This window comes from Indicator indicator, chromosome 2 (genome assembly GCF_027791375.1).
Source record: "Indicator indicator isolate 239-I01 chromosome 2, UM_Iind_1.1, whole genome shotgun sequence".
Lineage (NCBI taxonomy): Eukaryota > Metazoa > Chordata > Aves > Piciformes > Indicatoridae > Indicator > Indicator indicator.
The window spans coordinates 57,804,428-57,828,008 of record NC_072011.1 but is presented as its reverse complement, the minus strand read 5'-3'; the positions used below and the strand labels follow the sequence as shown (position 1 = coordinate 57,828,008).

The 23,581-nt window shown below is 39.7% G+C and overlaps 1 protein-coding gene across 4 annotated transcripts in view; it reads left to right on the top strand.

The window, feature by feature from the left end:
* The window catches only part of LIN9 (lin-9 DREAM MuvB core complex component), a 44,482-nt gene that overhangs the window by 5,783 nt on the left and 15,118 nt on the right, over positions 1-23,581 (top strand). For 3 of the 4 annotated variants that reach the window (XM_054394601.1, XM_054394586.1, XM_054394585.1), the window contains exons 2-8: positions 5,601-5,633; positions 7,023-7,117; positions 10,723-10,827; positions 12,676-12,809; positions 16,508-16,633; positions 20,903-21,060; positions 22,340-22,473. In XM_054394601.1, coding sequence (XP_054250576.1) covers positions 5,601-5,633; positions 7,023-7,117; positions 10,723-10,827; positions 12,676-12,809; positions 16,508-16,633; positions 20,903-21,060; positions 22,340-22,473 — 785 coding nt within the window. The remainder of the gene's footprint in view (positions 1-5,600; positions 5,634-7,022; positions 7,118-10,722; positions 10,828-12,675; positions 12,810-16,507; positions 16,634-20,902; positions 21,061-22,339; positions 22,474-23,581) is intronic. The other variant, XM_054394592.1, reaches the window with a different exon arrangement.

Below are 23,581 nucleotides of genomic sequence, written 5' to 3'. Positions count from 1 at the left end.
GCAGTCTTGAGCTAGCCTAGCATGAAAACATCAGACTTGGTGGACCTGAGATCATTTTAAAGATTTTTTTTTTTTTAATTCAATTTTGCACGGAATTCCTGAAAAATCACTTCTTGCAAGTGTTACAAAACACACAAATATGTTTATTCCTAACTAATAGTTTCTAATTAGCTTCCTGTTGTTATACTATTAAACACTTCATAATCTAGCACACAGTTCTGTTTACTGCACGTCTGTGGTGCACGTTTGACAGGGCACTTTATTTTCTTTCAGGGATAGAAAAGGCTATTATAATTGTCTTACCTTCTTCATTAAGCCTGATAGAATATTGCTGTTTGGAATTTCTGTGCATTGATTCCACACTTCCTTTTTAGCTATAGTTGAAAACTTGGTTTAAAGATTTTGAATGATAGGGAGCTTGACATTTCAGTTCTTAGTACAGATTCATAGAATTGTTTTGCTTGGAAAAGACTTCTAACATCATTGAGTCCAACTGTCAGCCTAACACCATCATGGCCACTAAACCATGTCCTGGAGTGCCATGTCCACACATTTGTTCAACACCTCCAGAGATGGTGACTCTGCCATCTTCCTAGGCAATCTATTCTAATACCTGACCACTCCTGCAGTAAAGAAAATTTTCCTAATATCCAACCTAAACCTTCCCTGGCACAGTTTCAGGCCATTTCCTCCCCTTCTATCATCTGATACTAGAGAGAAGAGACCAACCCCCACCTCATTCCAACCTCCTTTCAGGGAGCTGTAGAGAGCAATGAAGTCTCCCCTCAGCCCCCTCTTCTCCAGGCTAAAGCCCAGTTCCCTCAGCCAATCCTCACAAGACCTGTTCCCTAGACCCTTCACCAGCTTCATTGTCCTTCTCTGGACGCAGTCCAGCTGTAGTTACTGGAGATGGAGCTCCAGTAGAGTGTTATAAAATCGGTTATACTTTGCCTTCATTGCTAACCTGAACTTATCCGATGTAATTTTCTGACAAATGGATGCAGTTCTGCCTTTGCTTGTAAAAACAGGCTGCAGAACTATAACTGTAGATACTTGTGATCAGTGCAGATTTTGGCTGTCTTTGGGAAGATTGGAGTGCCTTTACTTTCTTGCAATCAGGCATATTTTCAGATCTTCAGTTGTTCTCCAGCTTGATTCTGAAACCTTGCCTAATTTTTCAGACTTAGTCAAATGCTAACGCTGCACAAGTAATTAATTTACTAGTAACATGCACAAAGCAATTCTCAATAGGATACTAAGACAAGACTAAGCCACTCGTACAGTTTGTACTGGAATAGTGTGCCAGCATAGACTACTGAAAACAGGCTTTCTAGTTCCTGAGCCACTGCTGTGGGGAGCTGGCTGTACTTCTTGGTTGAGGATTTTTTTTACTCATTACTGAGAAAGTCACCTCCATGATCCTCTGAACCTGGATGAGCTGGAAATAGATTTTTGGCTGTAATACCTTGAGTGATGCATAGGCCTTATTTCTTCCTTTCCACTCATTTGGTTTTTGAGTGTTTGATGTTTGGAGAAATTAAATCTATGTCATTGTCATAATGGGTAATTAGATTTGAGCATGTGTGCATATTACACTTTAATCTCTATGTTTCTAATTAAAATGCTAGTTACAAATACCACCCATGATTATTTATTTATTATTCAGAACAGAAGTCTACAAATTACTGTCACTTAATGTGAGGCTGGGATATTATAAATCTAATAGTTCTTTGAACTAAACTATTGGATAGCTTTAAAAACTTTATCCCAAATTGCTTTGCAATTTTTATACTCTCTGAAATGTTTTAATGTAGATTGAATATTGGGTCTGGGGGGTTTTGTTATTGTTAATGTTTTTTGTTGTTGTTGTTTGGGGTGGTTTTGGGTTGGGTTTTTGGGGGGGGGTTGGGTTGTTTGGGGTTTGTTTTGTAACATGTTTAGAAGATCATTCTACTTTCTGGTTTTGTCTCCGGTATGTACAGTACTGCTACATGGAAAAGGAGATGTATTGTGTTCTGTGAAGTTTGGTGGTGTTGCAGGGACTACTTCTGCACTGATTTTAGCAGAACTTGACAAGAAAACTCATGTATCGTATTGTTGCTTTTAAGGTAAAATTAAGCTTATGGACCTCCATTGTCATTTTGGTATCCTGCACGTATTCTAATGTTTTAAACTACAGAAGTGAAGGTGCTAATTTTCTGCAACTAGTTACATTTGGAATAGAATCATGGAAGGGATCTCTGGAGATCATATAGTCCAACCATCAAGCCAAAGCAGGGTCACCTAGGGCAGGCCACAGAGGAAGGTGTCCAGACAGGTTCTGAAAGTTTCCAGAGAAGGAGACTCCAGAACTTCTTTGAGCAGTTACTCCAGGGCTCCATTACCCTCATGGTACAGAAGTTTCTTCTCATGTTCAGGTGCAACTTCCTGTATTAGTTTAGACCTGCTGTTCCTTGACTTATTACTGGGCAGCACTGAAAAGAGACTGGCACCTTCCTCTTGACACCCACCCCTCAGACATATATAGACATTAGTAAGATCCCCTTTAAGCCACCTCAACACTAAACTGCCCCAGGTCTCTCAATCTTTCTTCATAGGAGAGATGTTTAAGTCCCTTAATCATCCTTATAGCTCTCTGTTGGACTCTATCCAGTAGATTCCTGTCTCTCTTGAACTGGGAAGCCCAAAACTCTATACAGTGTTCCAGGCACGGTCTCATCGGGACACAGTGGAAGGGAGAACCACCTCCCTAGGTCTGCTGGACACACTTTTCTTGATGCACCCCAGGACACCCTTGGCCACAGGGGCACATTGTTATCCCATGGTGAACTTACTGTCTGCTAGGACTCTAAGATCTTTCTTCGTGGATCAGGAATTTCTTATTTGGACACTTCTATTCATAAATGAAGATCCCAAATTTTGGTTACATTTACTTCAGTTGCAGGTTAAGTGGAAACAAATGGGCAGTCTTATTCTAGCATGTGTCTGCTGAAGATTTCCTATCTCGTGGGGAACACCTTGGCAACTAATGCTGTTTTTGGAGTGGTAATCTTATAAGCTAGAAGGTTGTGCAGTAACAATCTGCTGTTCTTCACTTCTCTACCTGCTGTTTCTGGTACTGGTCATCAAATGCTCTGCTTAGCTGACCCATCATCAGGCTCACAGCTGAAGCATCTGAGTTTGGTCAGCAAAGGATCTCAGGCACTTGAGCTGTGAGATTGGCACCACCCCTGATGGTAATGCTTTACTGTCTCTTGCAGAGTTGTTTTGTTTCTGTTGTTGACCTACTCACCCTTGACTGAATTAATTGAACTTGATTCATGTGGTCAAGGTGATGAGAAAAAGAGGAAAATGATTGTCTTGCAAACCAAGTACCTGAGATATTTCAGAATAATAGTTCATTCTGAAAAGACACTACCTCTTCCATTTGACATTCCTGATGGCCCTGCTTCTTCATCCCCAGTAGCATGTACTTTCCCCATGTTCTTAAACAGCATGTACTTACCAATCTCTGAACACATTTCTCACCATCCCTTCACCTCAATTTGGCAACGACACAAGTTCTTCACATGTTCAAGGCTGTGTTTTGGGTGCTAGCAGGATAGACATGTACTTTTGCAGGCATGGGATACAATATCTGATTATTGATATGAAATTCCAAAAAATGAAAGCTTCAGTCCTGTGGTACCTTTCATATACAGCTTAGTTGCAAGAGCTGAGTTTATTGTGAATCAAAACATTATAGAAGCATGTTCCTGTACCAGTCAGTGTTTGATCACCAACCAACCAAAAGTCATATGTAATAGAAGAAATGTTCAAGGAGGGCAATAGTATAGCCCAGGTTTGTCACCTTATTTTTAACTTAGAGTCCCATATGTGTTAGGTGTTGCAGGTTTGAACAGCTTGGGAGATACTAGGGAGCAGGCCCTCTAAACCACCAATGAATCAAAATTAGTTGTATTTCATATCTTCAATATTTGTAATTTTTTTTTAAACAATAATAGAAACATTTTTTTAATCTGAAGTTTATTTAACACATGGCATAATTAGATGGCAGCAAACAATATTATGAAAAAAATGAAATGTAGGGGGAGTTTTGCTGTTGCTACACCTGTATTCTCTGCAACAGTCCACCTCAAACCTAAATGCTCTGTTCCCCTGGAAGGAGACAATGGTTATGTTTTTGGCTCCATGATATTCCTTGGAATGTGTCATCTTAGAGGGAAGGATCTCTGGCACTGTGAAGTTTGTGGGGTTAGCACCTAGGTACAGCACAGCCACAGGAAAAGGAATTTCCAGACCTTTGGAGTCAGAAATGTCCTTGGAACAGCAGCTCCAAAGAAACTTTAGGAGCGAATGGAGAAAGTGAAAGGGAGAAGAAGATGCAAGAAGGAGTTAGTGCTGCACTGGAGCATAACTGGAAGGATAAAGTTGATTTGAGAGAAAAGCATGGATCTGTAGAAGCAATGTCAAACAGAAATAACTTTCTTATCTGCTTCAAAACAGCTTATAGTTTAGACTTTTGAAAATTCCAGACCCAGTTTTGTCCTTTCTGGCCCAGAAGCACTGCTGAGTTCCTACAGATGCAGTGGAAGGGGAGTAGTGAAGTTTTAACAGATGTGTTAGCCCTGGGGCTATTTAGTCTGGAGAAGAGAAGACTGAGAGGGGATCTCATAAATGTGTATAAGTATCTGAGGGGTGGGTGTCAAGTGGAGGGGGCCAGGCTCTTTTCAGTGGTTCACAGTGACAAGACAAGGAACAATGGTTTCAAACTTGAACATAGAAGATTTCACCTCAACATGAGGAGAAACTTCTTTACAGTGAGGGTGACAGAGCACTGGAGCAGGTTGCCCAGGGAGGTTGTGGAGTCTCCTTCTCTGGAGACTTTCCAAACCCACCTGGATGCATTCCTGTGCGGACTACCCTAAGTGATCCTGCTTTGGCAGGGGGGTTGGACCTGCTGATCTCTTGAGGTCCCTTCCAGCCTTTCTGATACTCTGTGATACTGTGAACAGTTCAAGCTAACTAAGGATTTTGTCTGCGTTTTATAATACCTGCAGCTCTTGTGAATAAGGAGGTTCCACCAGGAGGTAGTTAACTATCCATCTCCCTACTCATCAACCAAGCTTAGCACAAACCACTGTTTTCATGAAATTTTTTGGCACTGAAGAATTTTGAATTGGTAGATACAATTTAAAGAAGAAAAGGAGTTCATTGCAGTTTCCTTGTCAATTATACAGTACATTTGCAACTGCATCCAACAAGCAGCTGCATTGAAAGTTTGTTGTTTGGACATAAAGCTTGTTCAGCATTTGCTCTGTTAAATGGGAGTGCTTGGCATCTAGAGCTGTTTTATAGATGAGAAACCGAAAGAAAAACCTAAAACATGAATAGGCTTTCAAGATTTATTGGGTAATAAACATATAATGCTATACTTAGTGGCATGGAATCTGTACTTGGTTCACTCATTCAGCTGTGAAAGATCTAAGATTGAATTTCTCTTTCTGCCTAAGGATTAATTAAGAATTAGTAGACTCGGCCTAGGTTGTATGGTTTGAAATAACTTAAAATTTATGTAGACTGTTTCTTATATATTGCAGGTTCTTCAGCAAAAGCACTCGTGAGCTTGAAAGGTAAGAAATTAATGGATTAGTTACCTGTAAGGCAGCCTAACTTTCAGGTGCACCTAGTTTCTGTCTTTAAAAGTTCAAGGAAATAACACTGAAGAAAGTTCTTTGTTGAAATATGATTTATTACTTCTATAGACAAATATTCCTTGGTCATTGAAACTACATATGTTGTGTTGTATTTAGACTCTACTCTTCAAGGGTGAAATTCCTGAAAGGTGGTGTTTTTTTTTTTTTTTTTCTTCTTAAGCACTGCTTAGGTGTTAGTTTTGATGAGAAGATTGAGGTAATCTTTCCTCTCTTGAGGATGAGATAGGAGACGGATTCTTAGCAAGACTTGTCCATGTGACAAAATTTACATTAGGAAGGAATTTCACAACATCATCATATTTTCCGTCTGCAAGTCGTGGGCTACATCACAAGTCTATTTCTTACATATTTTGCTTTGACATTGGTTTCATTAATTTTCTTGGAAATTTTGAATACTTCTAATCCACCCAAGAATAAAAGGGTTTTTATCTGTTACAAGACTTCTGTTACACAAGGAAGAAGACATGGTCTGTTAAGTTCTATAATGGCACAAGTTGGAATGGACCATAAAGGCCATCTTGTCCAACTTCCCTGCTGTGGCAGGGAAACCTCCCAGTAGACCATGTTGCTCAAAGCTTCATTCAGCTTGGTCTTAAACACTTCCAGGGATGTGGGCAACCTGTTCCTGTGTTTTACCACCCTCATAGCAAAGAACTTCTTCCTAATGTCCCATCAAAATCTACTCTGCTCTACTTTAAAAAGATTGCCCCTCATCCTGTCACCACAGACCCTTACAAAAAGTCCTTCCTCAGCTTTCCTGTAGCCTCCTGTAAGGTCCCCTTAGAGCCTTCTCTCTTCTCCACACTGAACAGACCCAATTTGGTCAGCCTGTCCAGCCCTCTCGCTCTGAATATTAGTTACAACATACAGCTTTATTTTAATAGAATTTTATTTACTTGTTGATGTGCACTCCCTTTATTTTTTAGACCTAGAAGACCACCAGGTCTTGTAAAGCTGTACCTTCTCCAGCTTTCAGTTAAAGCCACAGAACAACTGTCTGGAGGTGTGTCAACCTGGCAGTGGAAGAAATCAATTCCAGCAAAGGAGATTTCACTCCTTCATGTTGTCAGGAGTAAAAAATGTTTTGGCCATGTCTCTCCTAGTTCTGAAAATCTCTTTCAATTTTATTTTAATTACTGGTCAGAACACTGGAATAAAAATATTGACATGTAAAATCTATTTGTAGTTAAATCCCAAGAATGTGTTGCAGGTAACAAATACGTTAGTAGTTGATGATGTTATAGAAGCTTTTGTATAGTATTTATGTTAAAACATACATATGTTTTAATGATCTCTTCACAACAGAGGGAAGTTTATCCAGTTCATGGAATGAAAAGTATAATTCTCTGCAGAAAACACCTGTTTGGAAAAGCAAGAACTCTGGTTCTGCAGTAGAAATGGTAAGAAATTATCAAAGGACAACTTTAGGGGTTGGTAAAATACCATAAAGTGAATCAAATTTGAGGATCAAAAATTAGCATCATTTCCAGATGCTAAAATATGTTCTTTACAAGGAATCCACGCAGTTTGAATAGGTGAATGCCTTTTTATAAATTGATACAATTAAGTTCCTGAACTTGTACAAGACAGCTCATAATCGTTTCCTCTCTTTTGTAAAGCCAGTTCTGTGTGAAATGTTTGTACTGGATTTACTATATTGAAATTAGGAATCACCATTTCTGATCACCCATTTGTTTTATCTCATGGAATCTCACTTCTAATTGTGGCTAAGAATTGATGCATAAGGCAAAGGGAAGGGAAAGCGTGGTAATGCACTTCCATTATGGTATCCTCTAAGGGGTAGATTTTAATAAAAACAAAGGAAGGTTAGTGAAATGCCATGCAGGATCCTGAGAGGCCTCACAGGAGATCTCATGTTAAAGAAAAACCTAGGGGTGGAGGAATGAAAGGTAATGAGCCTGCAGTCACCAAGGGCATGTCTGATGTTTGGGTTGGTGTTTTCTTTCCTTATTGTATCACACTCAAGCTTTTCTTTGCTATTCCCAACCTCCTCCAGACTAGTTACCAAACCAGTGATTTTTGGGTTGGTTTTGCCACCAGCTATACTGCACCCAGTGCCTTGTTTGTCTACATCTGTAGTACTCTCTGGTCTTTTTCCTACACTCTGGAGTGCTGTCTCAATTACTAGGCAGATTGTTCTTCCATGCTCTTCTGGTGCTGCCACGTTCTACAGTAATTGCAACCAGCTTGCCATCTATGTCCTCTTGGTTTTTTTCACTCAAATCATTATTTTTCTGTAAACTTTTGATTTATTAGAAGGGAAGCATTGTGTTTGAACAATACTGCACTTGCCTACTCTGCACATAGGCAAAATATCTTAGCAGCATGCAGTAGTATATCCAGTAGCGTGGCTAACATCTGTCATATGTAGCTTGTTCTGTGACCTTCTCCCTGTAGAGAGAAACTTACATTTCATAGAAACAGAATCACAGAATGTTAGGGGTTGGAAGGGACATCTAGAGATCGAGTCCAAGCCCTGCTGCCAAAGCAGGGTCACCTAGGGCAGGTCACACAGGAACACATCCAGGTGGCGTTCGAAAGTCTCCAGAGAAGGAGACTCTGCAGTCTCTCTGGGCAGCCTGCCAGCACCCTCACACCTCACCTCATGTTGAGGTGGAACTTCCTGTGTTCCAGCTTAGGCCTGTTGTTCCTTGCCCTATTACTGGGCACCACCAAAAAGAGACTGGCATCTTCATCTTGACACCCACCCCTCAGATATTTCTAGACATTGATAAGATCCCCTCTCAGCCTTCTCTTCACCAAACAGCCCCAGAGCTTTCAGTCTTTCTTTATAGGAGAGATGTTCAAGTCCCTTAATCATCCTTGTAGCTCTCTGTTGGACTCTCTCCAGTAGATTCCTGTCTCTTGAATCGAGGAGCCCAAAACTGGCCATAGTATTGTAGGTGTCGTCTCACCAGGGCAGAGTGAAGGAGAAAGAATCCCTAGACCTGCTGCACATACTTTTTTTTCTTGATGTAACCCAGGGTGCCATTTGCCGCCTTGGCCACAAGGGCAAATTGCTGTCCCATGGATAACTTACTGTCCACTGTGACTCCAAGGTCTTTCTCCATTTCATAGAATCATAGAACGGTTTGAATTGGAAGGGAGCTTTCAAAGGCCATCTAGTCCACTAGACATCTTCAACTAAATCAGGGATTTATTTTGGTAGGATTCACACAGTTATATAAACACATGCTGCCATGTGTTCATGCTAGAGAACATAAGGTCTACGAAGTTCAGCTCCAGATAGTTGATCAAAACTTTGTGATGGCCCTTAGTTCCTGCAAGGATTCATGTCACAGTTTTCAACTCTTCCCAGGGTTGCTCATATTCTCCCAGAAATAGGCCTTACTTGTAACTGAGAAAGTAATTGGTGCTGAAGAACCAAAGTCCCTCTCTGTAATACTTGTACAAAACTTTGTCAGTCTTTAGGTTTGCTGGCTGCAGGTTTTTAGCTTTGAAGGCCGATCAGTATTCTGTAGAAATCTGGGAGAAAGAGCAGAGGATAGTTTGATATGGTAGTGGAGGCTCATTCAGCACCATTTGGTTACCTTGTCTATAAATAGTTACTGTGTTCAGTGTGTCTCTTTCCTGGTTTGTAACATCTACAAGGAATGGGCATTTTCTTCTGTGTGCTGAGGGAGATTAGGTGTCTATCCCAGTTATTTCATAACTACACGAGTATCTCTCTGTAATTGAGGGTAAGAAAGGCACATATCCCTGGGAAAGCTCTAGCTGTTCTCAAGGCATGTGACAGATTTTCTGGTTTTGCTACAACTAATTAATTTAATAGAGACTATTTCTCTTCAAACAGATATTTTAATCAGTCACAAACTCATTTAATATCTCAAGTGTAAATGCTTATTAGTGAAGTTTTATTTCACTCTATTTTATGACTGCTATTAAGGACTTTTCTTTCTCATCAGTATCCTTCACATTGTGGGTATAATGCATTTCATTCTCCTATCAATTTGTATCACTTTCACCACATGTACTGAAACTGGAGTCTGTGTTTGTTCTGCCTTTACTCTTCACCTTTGTAAGCAGTTTGAAGTACAAGGAATGCTACAGGGTGCAGCCTTGAAATTCTGCAAAGGAGACACATTTCAGCTGTGGCTGGCTCCTGTGCTGGGCCACAGAATATTCCTGGAAAAAAAACCTGATTGCTCTCAGCAGTAACAGTCATAGGTTAGGTTACTCTTTTATCCTCAAGTTTTTTGTCATAGGGTAAAATATTGATGAATGACTGAATGGAAGTATTTTTATCACAATGTGTATTTGCACTATAGCTTCTTGTTTTCAATCAACCCTGTGATTCTCTGTAAGCTATAGCATTTTGGCACACAAGTAAATTTTAATTAGCATAAATTGTGAATTCTTTACTTCTCTGGTACTGTCATATAACTTACTCAAAGTTAAGTTTCTTCAGGCTTAGCATTTGGCAGTGGAGGCACTTTCAGCGAGTTAAAGAAAACAATATAAACTCACAACACTTTATTAGACTCATAAGAAATCCTTAAAGGAAATAAAAGAGGTATCTAGCTAATGTTTTTACTGAGAACATACCAAAACAAACACTCTCTGAATTAACTTTCCTTTTGACACAAAATTCAGAGCAAACTGTTTAACAAATGCGCTTAAAACCAAAGCAAGGACTATTTTAAGCTTAGATACACAAGTGTTTAGACACCTAACTCCTCTGGAAACAAGTAGGAGCTAGGTTCTAAATACTTCTGTGGAACTGGGCCAGCAGTATAGTAATGGGTTATAGTTAGCATTGGAAAGCCTGGAATCTTAAATTCCTTCTTCTCAGCCCTTAGATCTCCAACTGCTAGGAGGCACTGTTTATCTTGTACCAGGTGCCTTAAAACTAATAGGTGGCAAAAAGAGAAAAGACATTTCTCTCACTGTGGATTTTATGCATGAACAGAAAAATCAGATGTTTTGTTTTCTTATACTTCATTCTTAATTTTGATACATGCAGCCCTTCAGAAATTCAAAACGGAGTCGGCTCTTCTCTGAAGATGATTATTGGCAAATGCACACAAGGTCACCCAAAAGAAATCACAAAGTTGCGATGATTCCACAGGTACCTACATATTTGCAGATATCTTTAGCCCAGAGGAGAACAAGCCTATTTGTATTAGTTGAAAACTAGAATACATTTGCTTTTCAAATTGCATTATCAATTTATGAATATTTTTGGGAGGAAAGCTGTTGCTAGGAGTAAGCCACAATTCAAAACAGATTTCTATTTCTCTTCACAACTGGGTTCCTCAGTTTGTTTTATGGGAGTACTGGTTCTTTTTGATCCTGGACATAAACATACAGACCTAGAGAAGATTCCAGATTAGTTGCCCATCTTCTGACTAATTAGTCTGTAGTCTGCATAAATTTATTCAGCTTCAATTAAAAATTGGGTTTCTTGTACTGACTACATCATGTAGAAGGCTGATAGAGAATTTAACGTATTCCAACAGTTAGGAAGTTGCTCTAGGTTTGTAGCCTAAATGTATTCATGGCCATCTATACCTTCTTGATCCTGTAATGAGAATGTCTTCCAATTCAAACAGCTTGGTTTTTTGCTCTTCCACTTGACTGTTTACTTCTTGATACAGCATGAAAGAGCAGCTGCAAAATCTCTCAGCCTCTATTTGCTATGGTAGGGCAGCATCTCTTAGTCTTCAAGAATTGGCTCTGTAGCCCCTTTGTTATCCAAATCACTTCTCTGTACTATCACCTTATGAGCCTGATTTTGCCACACTGAAAAAAGTACTATTTAAAAACTGGTCTTACTTGCCTTCTGGCTTGTACTGTGCAGAGTTGAATGGGGAAGACCTAGCATTTGCCATTTTGATGGGGCCGTTTTGTCAGAGACAAAGTCCATGACATTTCTCTCTAGTCATTACCATGGCTCCTTAATAGTAGAAAGGCCTGGGCAATGTTCTAGCCTGGTTGTTTTTTACCTAATTGCCTAGTTCAGAAGGCCCAATGATTGCTAGATAGGTGTTTGTGAGGGACTGCAGCAGCTATAGGTCACAGATTTTGCTGTTCTGCTGGGATTTGTTGCCTGGAGTTCCATGGGAGAAAGGGGACCTGTGTCTAGAAGGTAGTGGTTAAATGCTGCTGGAGTCAGTGACCTTATGCTTTATCCTATTACTACTGAAAGAGCATTAGGGGAAGGATAACAACTGATTACAGTATGGGGCCCCAGTTAAATTAATTTTCTCAAAAAAGCTGTTATTTTTGCAAGTAGGTTTTTCTTTCTGTCAGTGAAGACAGACATCCCTGCAACAAAATTAAGGAATTCTTTTTCTAAGGTCTTGTTTAAATTCAGGTCTACAATGTATCTGTGCAGTCTAAGACAGTGTCTTTTCTGCAATTTACAAAACAGCTTTCAGATGAACTTAATCATTGATTGCTTATGTCCATGCTAACTTCTCTTGCAGTGTTCTGCTCAAAGCTGTGGCTGTGTTACATTTTTGCTAACTTCATCCTCAGTTTAAGAAGAACTAGTGAGAGTAGAAGCATCAGTGCAAATGAGGCAGCTGGTGTTGCTGGCATCTGAGCTGCTATGCTCACTTGAGACAACGTTCAGTTTGAAGGCCATGTGTACTTTAGTGCCATGCTATTGTTACCAGTCATGCAGTTTCAGTGTTGGAAAATGTTTCTATTAGAAGAGCTTTGTACAAAGATGATTTGTTGTATTGATCCTGCTAAAGTCTGCCATCTGTTATGTTTGATTGCATTGCTGATAGAACACATCAAGAATTATTATAATTCTGCAACAAAAAAAAAGTTGTCATGAAACAGCAGGTGCAGTTAAAATCTTAAAATCATTAATATGCAAACTTTTATCAAGAAAATCTAGTTCAGTTATTTGAATATTGGAGAATGTTAGGTTGTGTTTAACTGTTTCCTTTATTTTCCTACCTAGAAATACAATTCAACAATATCAACCCCAGACAAGAAAGTGTCACAGAAGATTGGTTTGCGGCTTCGAAATCTGCTCAAACTTCCCAAAGCTCACAAGTGGTGCATATATGAATGGTTCTATTCAAATATAGATAAGTATGTTTCTTTTACATAATTTTCTCTTTTTAGCATAGAAACAAGTCACTTTCCTGCAATTTTCCATGTATTGGTTATCTACTTGAAAGTTTACTCTTAAAATAGTAATTATTGAAGATTATTTCATTGTTTTGTGAGTTTGGTTTGGTTGGTTTTATTTTTCTCTCCGTTTTTATAATGAGCAATCTACTTGGGTAATTCCTTGGGTAGTCTTCTATAGAAATCTTTCCTTCATGGAAATTTTACCACCACTGCCTCTACCAGATCCAAGACTTTATTCATTATGTTTATACCAACTTAAGCATCAGCACAGTCAGACTTTTTTGAACCCTTGGGATCAGTGTTGCACATGGAGGATGAGAAGGAGACTGCTGCTTCCCTAGAAGGTGTAAATGCTATTTTTTTTTCCCCCATCATCCCTTTTTTTTTTACTATGCTCACTAACAGTGGTCCAGGTTGTGACTATTCAGCTGTTGTCACAGATATCTATGAGCATCTTTCTTGGATCTCCTAAACTACCTCCTAGATTGTTTCTGCAGATTGTGCCTCAGGGTCTTTGGAACCGTTCTCCTAACACGACTAGCAAGGTGGTGTGAGTTGTGTAGAAGAACCATTTTCATTTAGTCCCTAGTCATGGAAAAACTAAGAATTCTGAAGTATAAAAAACCATTATTAATGGATGAAGTCTAGTGACAGGACTTAGGGGGAGTGGTTTAAGCTGAGGGAGAGTAGGTTTAGACTGAATCTTAAGAAGTTCTTCAGTACAAGGGTGGTGAAACTCTGGAATGGGTTGCCCAGAGAGGCTGTGGATGCCCCCTTCCTGGAGGTGTCAAAGGCCACATAGGATGAGGCCTTGAGCAACCAAGTCTAGTTGAGAGGTGTCCCTGCCCATGGCAGGGAGGTTGGAGTAGATTATCTCTGAGGTCCCCTCCAACATAAACCATTCTATGACTGTGAATCTGAAAATCTACACTGATCGACTAATAGATGAAACGCTTGTATCTAATCTTTAGAAGAATGGCTTCAGAGCTAGCAGGCATTGTCTTACAGAATTTGTGTAACAAAATAATTACTGTTTTTCCTTCCTATTGTACTCAAGAACGCTGTAGCTGTTTTGCTTAACTCGGAAGGCAGTCATAGCAACAGAAAAACACTTAGGATATTTTCATCACAAATAGAAAAATTACATGCTCAGTTTAGTTAGTTGTAAAGCCATCATCTCTAGGATTCAATTCCTTTGAAAGAAGTGGTCTTTATATGTTGGTTGGTTTTGATTTGTCTTTTCCCCCACCTCCCTTATGTGGGGGGGGGAAAAATCCCCCCAAAAAACCTCAAACCAAACAAAACCCACAAGCAGCAAAAAAACCCCACCCAACAACAACCCTAAAAAAAAAGCCAAGGAAAACAAGCAAAACAAAACCCAAGAACCCAAACCCTACTTTTTCCTAGTAATAATTTTAGTATGTGATGTTCATAATTACGATTTATTACAACACTCCTGGAATTATTCTCAACTTAAATTCTAGTCCATGGGTAGACTTACGAGTTTAGCAGTTAATTCTGGAAATCTCTTTGGTAGGTATCAGTGTATGCTTGTAATGCTAGTAAGATATAGTCATGTTCTATGATTCTGAGTTGAGATGATATAAAACAGTTTGCTAAGCAGCTGCATATCTTTGGAAGAAAAATTTTGATGGATGTTGTTTTGAGTGATATGATCTAGACTTAATGAGAACCTTAAAAGTTTAAAGCACGGCCCTAACTGTCCACTGATAAAATATGGCTCACTGTACAAGTCTCAAAATATTTTAATTGAGTTGTCTCAACTGAAATTGAAATCATCAGTTGAAGTGCCATGGCTGCTGTAAATCTTGAAAATATTTTAATCTCTGCAGCTATCATCTGTGGTTATTAGTTGACTGAAGCTGTTTCAGTTGGAGTCTCCCTATGTTGCTGCAGAGGATTGTTTTTTATAAAATCCCATTGACTTCTGACATGCAGAAGACTTCTCAAGAGCTACTTACTTTTGATCATAGGTCCTCAGAACCAGATGCAGCTGTAGCTTGCTTACACCATTTCCCAGAGCTTCCAGTCTTGGGGGTGCTGTGGGTTTACAATTTGCCTGCTTAGGGACAGGTGATAGTAAACCAAATAAAATACAGATTATCTACCTCAACAACAAAAAATAATTAAAATGGGGAGTCCTTATAGAGGCCCTCCAGTACCTGAAGGGGGCCTACAAGAAAGCTGGGCTTTAGTGATAGGATGAAAGGGGGGATGGGTTGAAGCTGGAAGACGGAAAGAAAGAAAGGGCTTTAGTGATAGGATGAGGGGGGATGGGTTGAAGCCGGAAGACGGGAGATTTAGACTGGATACTAGGAAGAAATTCTTTCTGGTGAGGGTGGTGACACTGGAGCAGGTTGCCCAGGGAAGTTGTGGATGCCCCTCCCTGGAAGTGTTCACAGACAGGTTGGACAGGGCCTCAAGCAGCCTGGTCTAGTGGCAGGTGTCCCTGTCCATGGCAGGAGGGTTGGAACTAGATGATCTTTAAGGTCCCTTCCAACCCAAACCATCCTGTGATTCCATGCAAATGGTATTCTTTACACAGACATCCTACATTAGCAATAGTAAATCTGGATAAAACTCCTGTTATACACTTCCTTGTCTGCTTCCTGAGCCTCATTGATCATTCTCTGTGGTTTCTTTTTCACTTCATGCCACAGCTGCAGATCCTTTTACTGAAAAATACTCCCTTTATTCTTGCCCAAGTCTCCTTATTTCCATGTACCTTTCCTTTCTCCTACCACCTTACACACTCGCTTGAAAGCAGTGTTGCTTCCAAGATCCTCTTTGTTCTGTTCCTGGGGTTATTCCCCTCTAAATGCCAGCGCCCTGCAGAGAAAAGTGGCTTTATCTAGGATGCAGTTACTCCTTTGTTCTCACCAGGTGAGATCTATTTCAGCTGCACATAGTCTTTAATGATTAACCTGCTACTAGATGGGCATATCCGTTGCTGCTCTCTTGTCTGTTCAGCCCAAGAAGGATGTGGTGCTACAAAGTAAAAGGCAGTCATAAAACAGAGAGATACAGACAGGTCATAGCATCAAAGAGAAAATCATGAGTTATGTAGGCAGGTTCTCTGAACAGTCACTTCTCTAACACTGATGCTCTGCTTCATCATGGAGTCATAGTGTGATCCAATAAAAGATTTACCTGTATAGCTGTAGAGAGTGACAGGTTGGCTCCATCTCCTGTATTTTGGAACCCTCTGTTGAGAATCTAGGGTATAATTGAATGAATCCATGAAAAAGGTACTGTCATTCTATTTCTCAGTATCACAATGTCCCCTCCTTTGTTCTCAATACCTCCACCATATCTTTAAGGTTTCCTTCAGAGTGCTGCAGTATCCTCATGACACTGCACTGGCTTTGCTGAAATTTTGTTTGGTGCCTTTCTATTCATTACAAACATCACTGATAGTAAGACTCAAATAGAACAATAGTCCTGGAAACTTCCTGTGTTTGTTTTCAGTTGAATTTATTTCGGGTTAAATTTGTCTTTTGAATGGGAGTGTCTTGTTTATATGACTGATTTATACTTTTTGCTTTCAATGTTTTTCTTATGATGGATGTTTTTTGGGATCCCATGACAAAAGTTTACTAAGTGTAGCTAACAAAGGACAAATTATGTTTCAACAGACCACTATTCGAAGGAGATAATGACTTCTGTGTATGCCTGAAAGAATCTTTTCCAAATCTGAAAACCAGAAAATTGACAAGAGTAGAGTGGGGGAAAATCAGACGCTTAATGGGAAAACCACGGAGGTAATTATTTCTTCCCCTTCTTTGCTGCTTCTTTTCCTGCTCCTTCTTTCTTGCCTCTTTTTTTTTCTCCTCCCCTTCTTTTTCCTCTCTTCTTTTTTCTTTTTTTTTTTTTTATTCTTATGTTTTTTGTTCTTCCTTCATTCTATTTACATTCCTTATGTGTGTGTCCAGTCCATATAGTTCTCATGAGCCTATACTTAAAATGTTCTCTTCCTTCTCTGGGTAACTGAATGTCCAAGGTAGTATATATTGAAATTATTATTATACATGTACAGATACATATATTCTTATGTAAGTTGCAGTGCTTTCTGGCATGGAAGACAGGCCAGTTTTTAACTAAATTTTTGTGGGGCTTTTATGTTTTTTGTTGTTTTGGGTTGTGTCTTTGTGTTTTTGGTGTTTGGTTGGTTGGCTTTTGGTTTTCTTTCTGGCCATAATTAGCTGGTCATGGAGAAAATAAATGCATATTTTCATTTCATTTACTTTATTATTTTTAAAACCATTTTATAGATTTTCGTTTTCCTGGCTTGGCTGCCAAAACCAAGGAGAAAGTCACTCTAAAATATTGTATATTGTAGAGAAGTCAGGGCATTATTTTGGTTCTTTTTTTCCGTAATTCAGAATTCTTGAACCCACTGATTCTGTTCAGCCTTTTCACAGAATCTGTAGAGTTTAGCCTAGAGAATAGAAGGCTCAGGGAGAATCTCATCTCTGTGTATATCTGAAGGGAAGGTGTAGAGAAGCCAAGGTCAAGCTTTTTTCAGTGTTGTCTGGGGACAGGACAAGTGGTTAAAGGGTGCAAGCTAAAACACAGGAGTTTCATCCTTAATATAAGGAAACACTTCTTTTTACTGTGAGGGTGATTGGGCACTGGTACGGGTTGCTCAGAGGTGACAGAATCTTTGTCCTTAGAGATACTTAAAGGCCATCTGGACGTGGTCCTGAGCAGCCTCTGGTGGAAGGGTTGGGGCACATGACCTTCAGAGATCCCTTCCAAACTCAAGTGTCTTGTCATTGTGCAAGATCAGGAGATAAATGTATGAAGTAGTGTTGCAGAGATGAAAGACTGCTTTAGTAATGAAAATGCAAGCACTCAAGTACTGAATCCATTTCATAAATCACTGTACTGACTCTGATAATATGCCATTTCCTCTTCTGTTACCTATAAACAACTTCACATAACTGAAAACTGCCAGCCAAGGGAAGGCAGCAGAGCCAAAACCTAGTTCCTTTTGGCAAAGTAGTCATATAATTTGAAATTAACCAAGGTAGCTTTCTCTTCTTCTACCATCATGTTTCCCACTTGGAGAGAAATGGTGCATTTGGAGGTGAAGTCATTCACTTACTCATTTGACTTTTGCCCTGAGTAGGTACCACTATCAAGGATTAGCTTACATCATTCAGCAGTCTGTTGGACTGATTATAACAGTTTCTTTTTTTTTTTAATTTGTGGGGAAGGGGTGTGAGGGGCTGCTAGGAAGTGTTGCTGGTTTTGATTTGTATTTTTTTTGTTTAGCTGTTGTGCATTTTACTACTTCATACTCACAGCCCATGGCAAGCTGTTCTTCACGCATGTTCTACCCTAGAAGTAAATATGAACCAAATAGCATATTTAATGAGAATATCCAAATAAGCTTTGCATAGCCACCTTCACTCTCTCTGCCATATCCCCTTCCAGATATTTTGAGTTCCTAATGAGGATCACACAACTCTGGTCTTCACTGATGAGTGGGGGATGCACCTACAGTTGCTCAACTTACAACATGTGATGACCAATGATAACTTTTGTTATGATAGTGATTGCAAAGCCTGATGAAAGAACCTCCAGTGCAGTGCATTACTGCACATAGCTATCAGAAGTACCTCACAGCTTCAGTTCATCCCTGTTCACCTTGAGGTTTTGTTTGTTTGGTGGGGTTTTGTTTTTGTTTTGGGGTTTTTGAAAATATTTTGCTTTGAACTAAGCTCTCATTGGGTTAACATTGGACAAAACATGGCCTGTGCCCTGTATACCTTGGAAACCACATGTTAGATAAAAAGCAAATGATGTTTGTATATAGACAAATGAATGGGAAACTGCAGGTCAGTGTGAAAGAAAGTGTTCTCAGCATCCTGGCAGCTCAGTTTTTCTGATATGTTCATACACGTTGCAAGGAAGAGAAATTTTGGAGAAGAGTGAAATGGCTTTGTGGAACTCTGAGTGGCTTGCAGAAGAAACAGAAGAATTTTTCTTTCAGCATAAAAGAGAATAGCAGAAGCAAACTTGGAAGGCAGAGCTGATTGCTCAGTACCAAGTGAGAGATAAGTAACTGAGGAAGATCTTGAAGAAATTTAAAACAGAAAATAATTTGCCATGTAGAAGGGGGAAGCAGTGGAGGAGTTGTCAGTGCCTTCTGAAAGTAAGCTCATAAAATAGGAATTTTTTTTTTTAATCGATCAGTAATCAATATATAACTCTTGAGTTCCACTGAAAACATTTCAATTGCATTTGACTGCAGTAAAGCAATTAACAAGGGTAGTAAATTATTAGATAAATAACTGCTTTTGCAATTAAGCAGACCTACAATAGCATCTGTACTCCTTTCAAAGTGGATTTTCATTGACAGAAGGATGATAAAATTTTTTTATATATATTTAGTAAAGCATGAGAGATAGGATTGAGTCCTTAATGTCTTTATGCTTTCAGAATCTCACTCATGCATCATGCCTATTCAGTAGGTTAAAAATGAAAAGAGTAAAACCAAATAAGGGCTTTGGGAGTAGTAAGTCTTCCCTTTTTTATATTACGTTTTAAAACCTCCCCCAAAACGTGGGAGGGGAGTGCTAGAGATTATCCCATTTTACACAATAGCCCAAAATCAGGCAGGTTTGTGCTGCATAACAAATTTGGTGGCTGAGTTGAGGTAAGATCAAGAAGTGCCCTTTCATGTTCTGAGCCTGGTGCCCTTTTATACTAAGTATTATTGATCTAATCAGCACATGTGAAAGGGATCTGCTATGTCAAAGCTATCTTCCAACCTTGAAGGTTCTATGATTCTACGTATCAGTAAGTGATAGCAGCAGGGGACCTCACAGTCTTTCCTCCTTATCTGCATCAAACTGTTTAGAGTAGACTGGCTGTGGGACCTGCTTTAACTTTGTTGTGACACCAGGTGGATCCCTAGAAGCAGAAAAAGTCCTAAAAAGTGGTATTCTTCTGATACACTAGTGCAACAGCTAGCATTCATGAGTAGTACTTTTAAATACACTGTTATTTTAGGAGTGATAATTCTGCTCCTCAAGGTTTTTCCCAGAGTCACAGAATGCCAGGTTGAAAGGGACCCCAAGGATCATCTGGTCCAACCTTTCTAGCAAATAGTCTAGTTGAAATGAGATGGCCCATCACCCTGTCAAGCTGAGTCTTACAACTGACCAATGCAGGGGAATCCACTGCTTCCTTTGGGATGTGATTCCAATGTATAACCGTTCTCATGGAGGAAAAAATATTCTTCTGGATTCAAATGGGAATCTCCCCAGGAGTAACTTGTACCTGTTACCCCTTGCCTTTTCCATAGGACTCCTTGTAAAAAGGGAGTCTCCATCCTTGTGGTAGCCACCCTTTATGTACTGGTACATGGTAATAAGGTCTCCTGTGAGCCTTCTCAAGGCTGAACAAATGTAATTCTCACAGCCTTTCCTCACATGGTAGGGCTTCCAGTCCTGATCATTCTCGTGGGTCTTCTCTGGATGCTTTCCAGCCTGTTCCACGCTGCTTTTTCGTGGAGACCAAAACTACATGCAGCACTCCAGGAGTGATCTGACAAGCTCTGAGTGGGACAATGACTTCTTTATCTCTGCTGATGATGCCCTTGTTGATGCAACCCAGCATCCTGTTGGCTTTCTTTCTCTGCTGCTGCAGCAGCACCCTGTTCACTCATGCTCTTTGTTATCCACCAAGACCACCAGGTCTGTCTCTACAGGGCTGCTCTCCAGCCAGCTGGATCCCTGTCTGAGCTGCACTCCTGGGTTATGTATTCCCAGGTGCCAGACTCTACATTTGCCCTCATTTAATTTCATAAGATTCTTGGTAATCCATTCCTTCAGCCTATCCTGGTCTTCCTGGAGGGTGGCTCTCCTTTCTGGAGTGACACCCTCCCCACTCGTTTTAGTCTGTCATTTTCATTTTCCCCTCACTGATTTGTACACCGTGCCTATTTATTTCACGTGTCTTCATGTATATATGTTTTCCGTGCTGAATTTAAGTCTAGCTTTACCTGGTTTCTATTCTAGGTGTTCCTCTGCATTCTTTGAGGAAGAGAGATCAGCATTAAAACAGAAAAGACAGAAAATAAGACTCCTGCAGCAGCGGAAAGTTGCAGATATTTCCCAGTTCAAAGATCTTCCGGAAGAAATTCCATTGCCGCTTGTAATAGGAACAAAAGTTACAGGTAACTTCTTAAAAACAAACAAGCACAATACCAGCCAAATGTTTTGCAAAGATTTTAGCAAACCATAATGTCCATAGTGCACACAAGTTACTCTTTTTCATGGTTTGGATTTATTTTATGTTTTTATTGTTAGCTTATTGAGAAGGTGCTTGTGAGGACTAGCTAGTGTTCTTAAAAACAGTGAGGTACAAACTTAATATGGTTGGCTATTTCTGCTGTTCAAATTGTAGATTTCTATGCATTTTTTAAAATGTCTGGCCTGTCTAACAAATCTTATAGAGAGATGTTTAAATGCAAAGAGCTGACTGCTTTCTCAAAGCCTAAAATGTAACCTAAGACAAAAATTGAGCCTAATTTTCTGTAAATGTAAAAATACCTGTTTTGATACAGATACACAACTGATACTGCAGTGTAGTTGGACATGCCTATGAAGCATCCTGTTGCCTCATTCATAAAATGTAACTGAGGAAGGAATATTGTTAAAAATATTCCACAGATTTTGTCTGATTTTATCAAAACTTGAATTTCTCCATCCTGTCTGTTTGTTATCCAGATGCTTTTCACTTAAGCATGGTATCTCCCACTCAAGCCACTACTGCTCATTGCTTTTTTGTGTTCTTTGGCAACACAGCCCTTAGCTCTTGCTGAAGGGCAAGCATGCACAGCTCTGCCTCTCCTCATTCTCCTGGAGCTGTACCCTTAAGATGCATTCCTCATTGTCTTTTGCTAAATATGCTGTCGTCAGTGGAAGTGCTCAAGGAGAAATGGTATGCAAAATCATCTGGAAATTGATGTTTGCCTGCAAAATCTGTCTGTCAGAAGGTATTGGGTGTTAAATAGTGTTTTATTTAGAAGTAAGTGTAGTGATAGGGATTGGATTTGGGAAATACTTCACTTATAATTGTAGCTATCATAGAATTGTTTCAGTTGGAAAAGACCTCTAAGATTAATTCCAACCATCAACCCAACACCACCATGGCCATTAAACCATGTCCCAAAGTGCCATGTTCACACACTTCTTGAACATCTCTGGGGACCGTGACAACTCCACCTCCCTGGATTATCCTGTTATGTTGCAGAGAGAAATTTGGCAAGATATTGGGTAGCATTTCTACTGCATACAGCTCTTTTCTGGCTTTACTTTTTGTTTGATGTTTGTTTAATATGTGGGTATAAGAGCACATAGAAAGGGTTACTTGCAAAAGATGTATTAAGTCTGTTTTTGTCAATGGTGACAGAACATTATCATGTTTGGTTTGTTGTTTGTTTTGGTTTGAAGCACGTTTGAGAGGTGTCCATGATGGGCTCTTCACTGGACAGATAGATGCTGTAGACACCCTTAATGCTACATACAGAGTGACTTTTGACAGGGCAGGACTTGGAACACACACGGTCCCAGATTACGAAGTTCTCGTAAGTATTGATGACGCAAAATAGCTGTAATAAAAAATACACAGTTCTATGCTGTAATAAAAAAAAAAAAGATTCAAAATACTACATCCAGGCATGATTGTCATAAAGTAGAAAGAAGCATCAGCAGATCCAGGAGAATGTGCCTCTACTGTTTGTGGTTTTTCTAGAACAGGATAAACCTCTATGATCATGGAGTCATAGAATTATTAGGGTTGCAAAGACCTCTAAGATCATCAAGTCCAGCGTTCAACCCAGGGTCACCATGGCCATTAAACCATGACCTGAAGTCCCACCTCCACACATTTCTTTAACACCTCTAGGGATGGTGACTCTGCCTCCCTGAACAGCCTGTTCCAATGCCTGACCACTCTTTGAGTAAGAAAATTTTTCCTAATATCCAACCTAAGCTTTTCCTGACACAATTTCAGGCCATTTCCTCTTGTTCTATTACCTAATATTAGGGAGAAGAGACTGACCCTCACCTCATTGCAACCTCCTTTTAGGGAGTTGTAGAGAGCAATGAGGTCTCCCCTCAGTTGCTTCTTCCCTAGACTAAATAACCCCTCTTCCCTCAGCCACACCTCTAGAACTTGTTCTCCAGAACCTTCACCAGCTTTGTGGCTCTTTTCTGGACATGCTCCAAAGATAAAAACATAATGGCTCAGGCTGCAATAATTTACTACACCTACTATTACAGATTATTATAATAGCCTGAATTTAATATGAAGAAATACAATATGTAGTCCAAGATCCCAAAGAAAATTCTGTTATGGGATCCTGCCAGGGTTTGCAGAAAATGTCTGAGAAAGCTTTGGCCCTTGGTACTTTCCCAATGTCTGGAAAAGGCTGTGGTAATTGCAGGCAAGTATTATGAGTTGATTGATCCTCATTTTGAAACTTCTTATGGTAATGAAGCAACCTGTAGAAATATTGCTTTGATCAAGCAGTTTGGGATTATTTCCTAGCTCATCAGATTTTTGTACTGATTTATGATCTCCAGAAACTAGTCCCACCAAACAGCCTGGCCCAGACTGCAAGTTTTGAGGAGACTTCATGTTCTTTTCTGTCTTGTGCTGTTTAGTGCTGCATCTACTAACAGCCCATAATT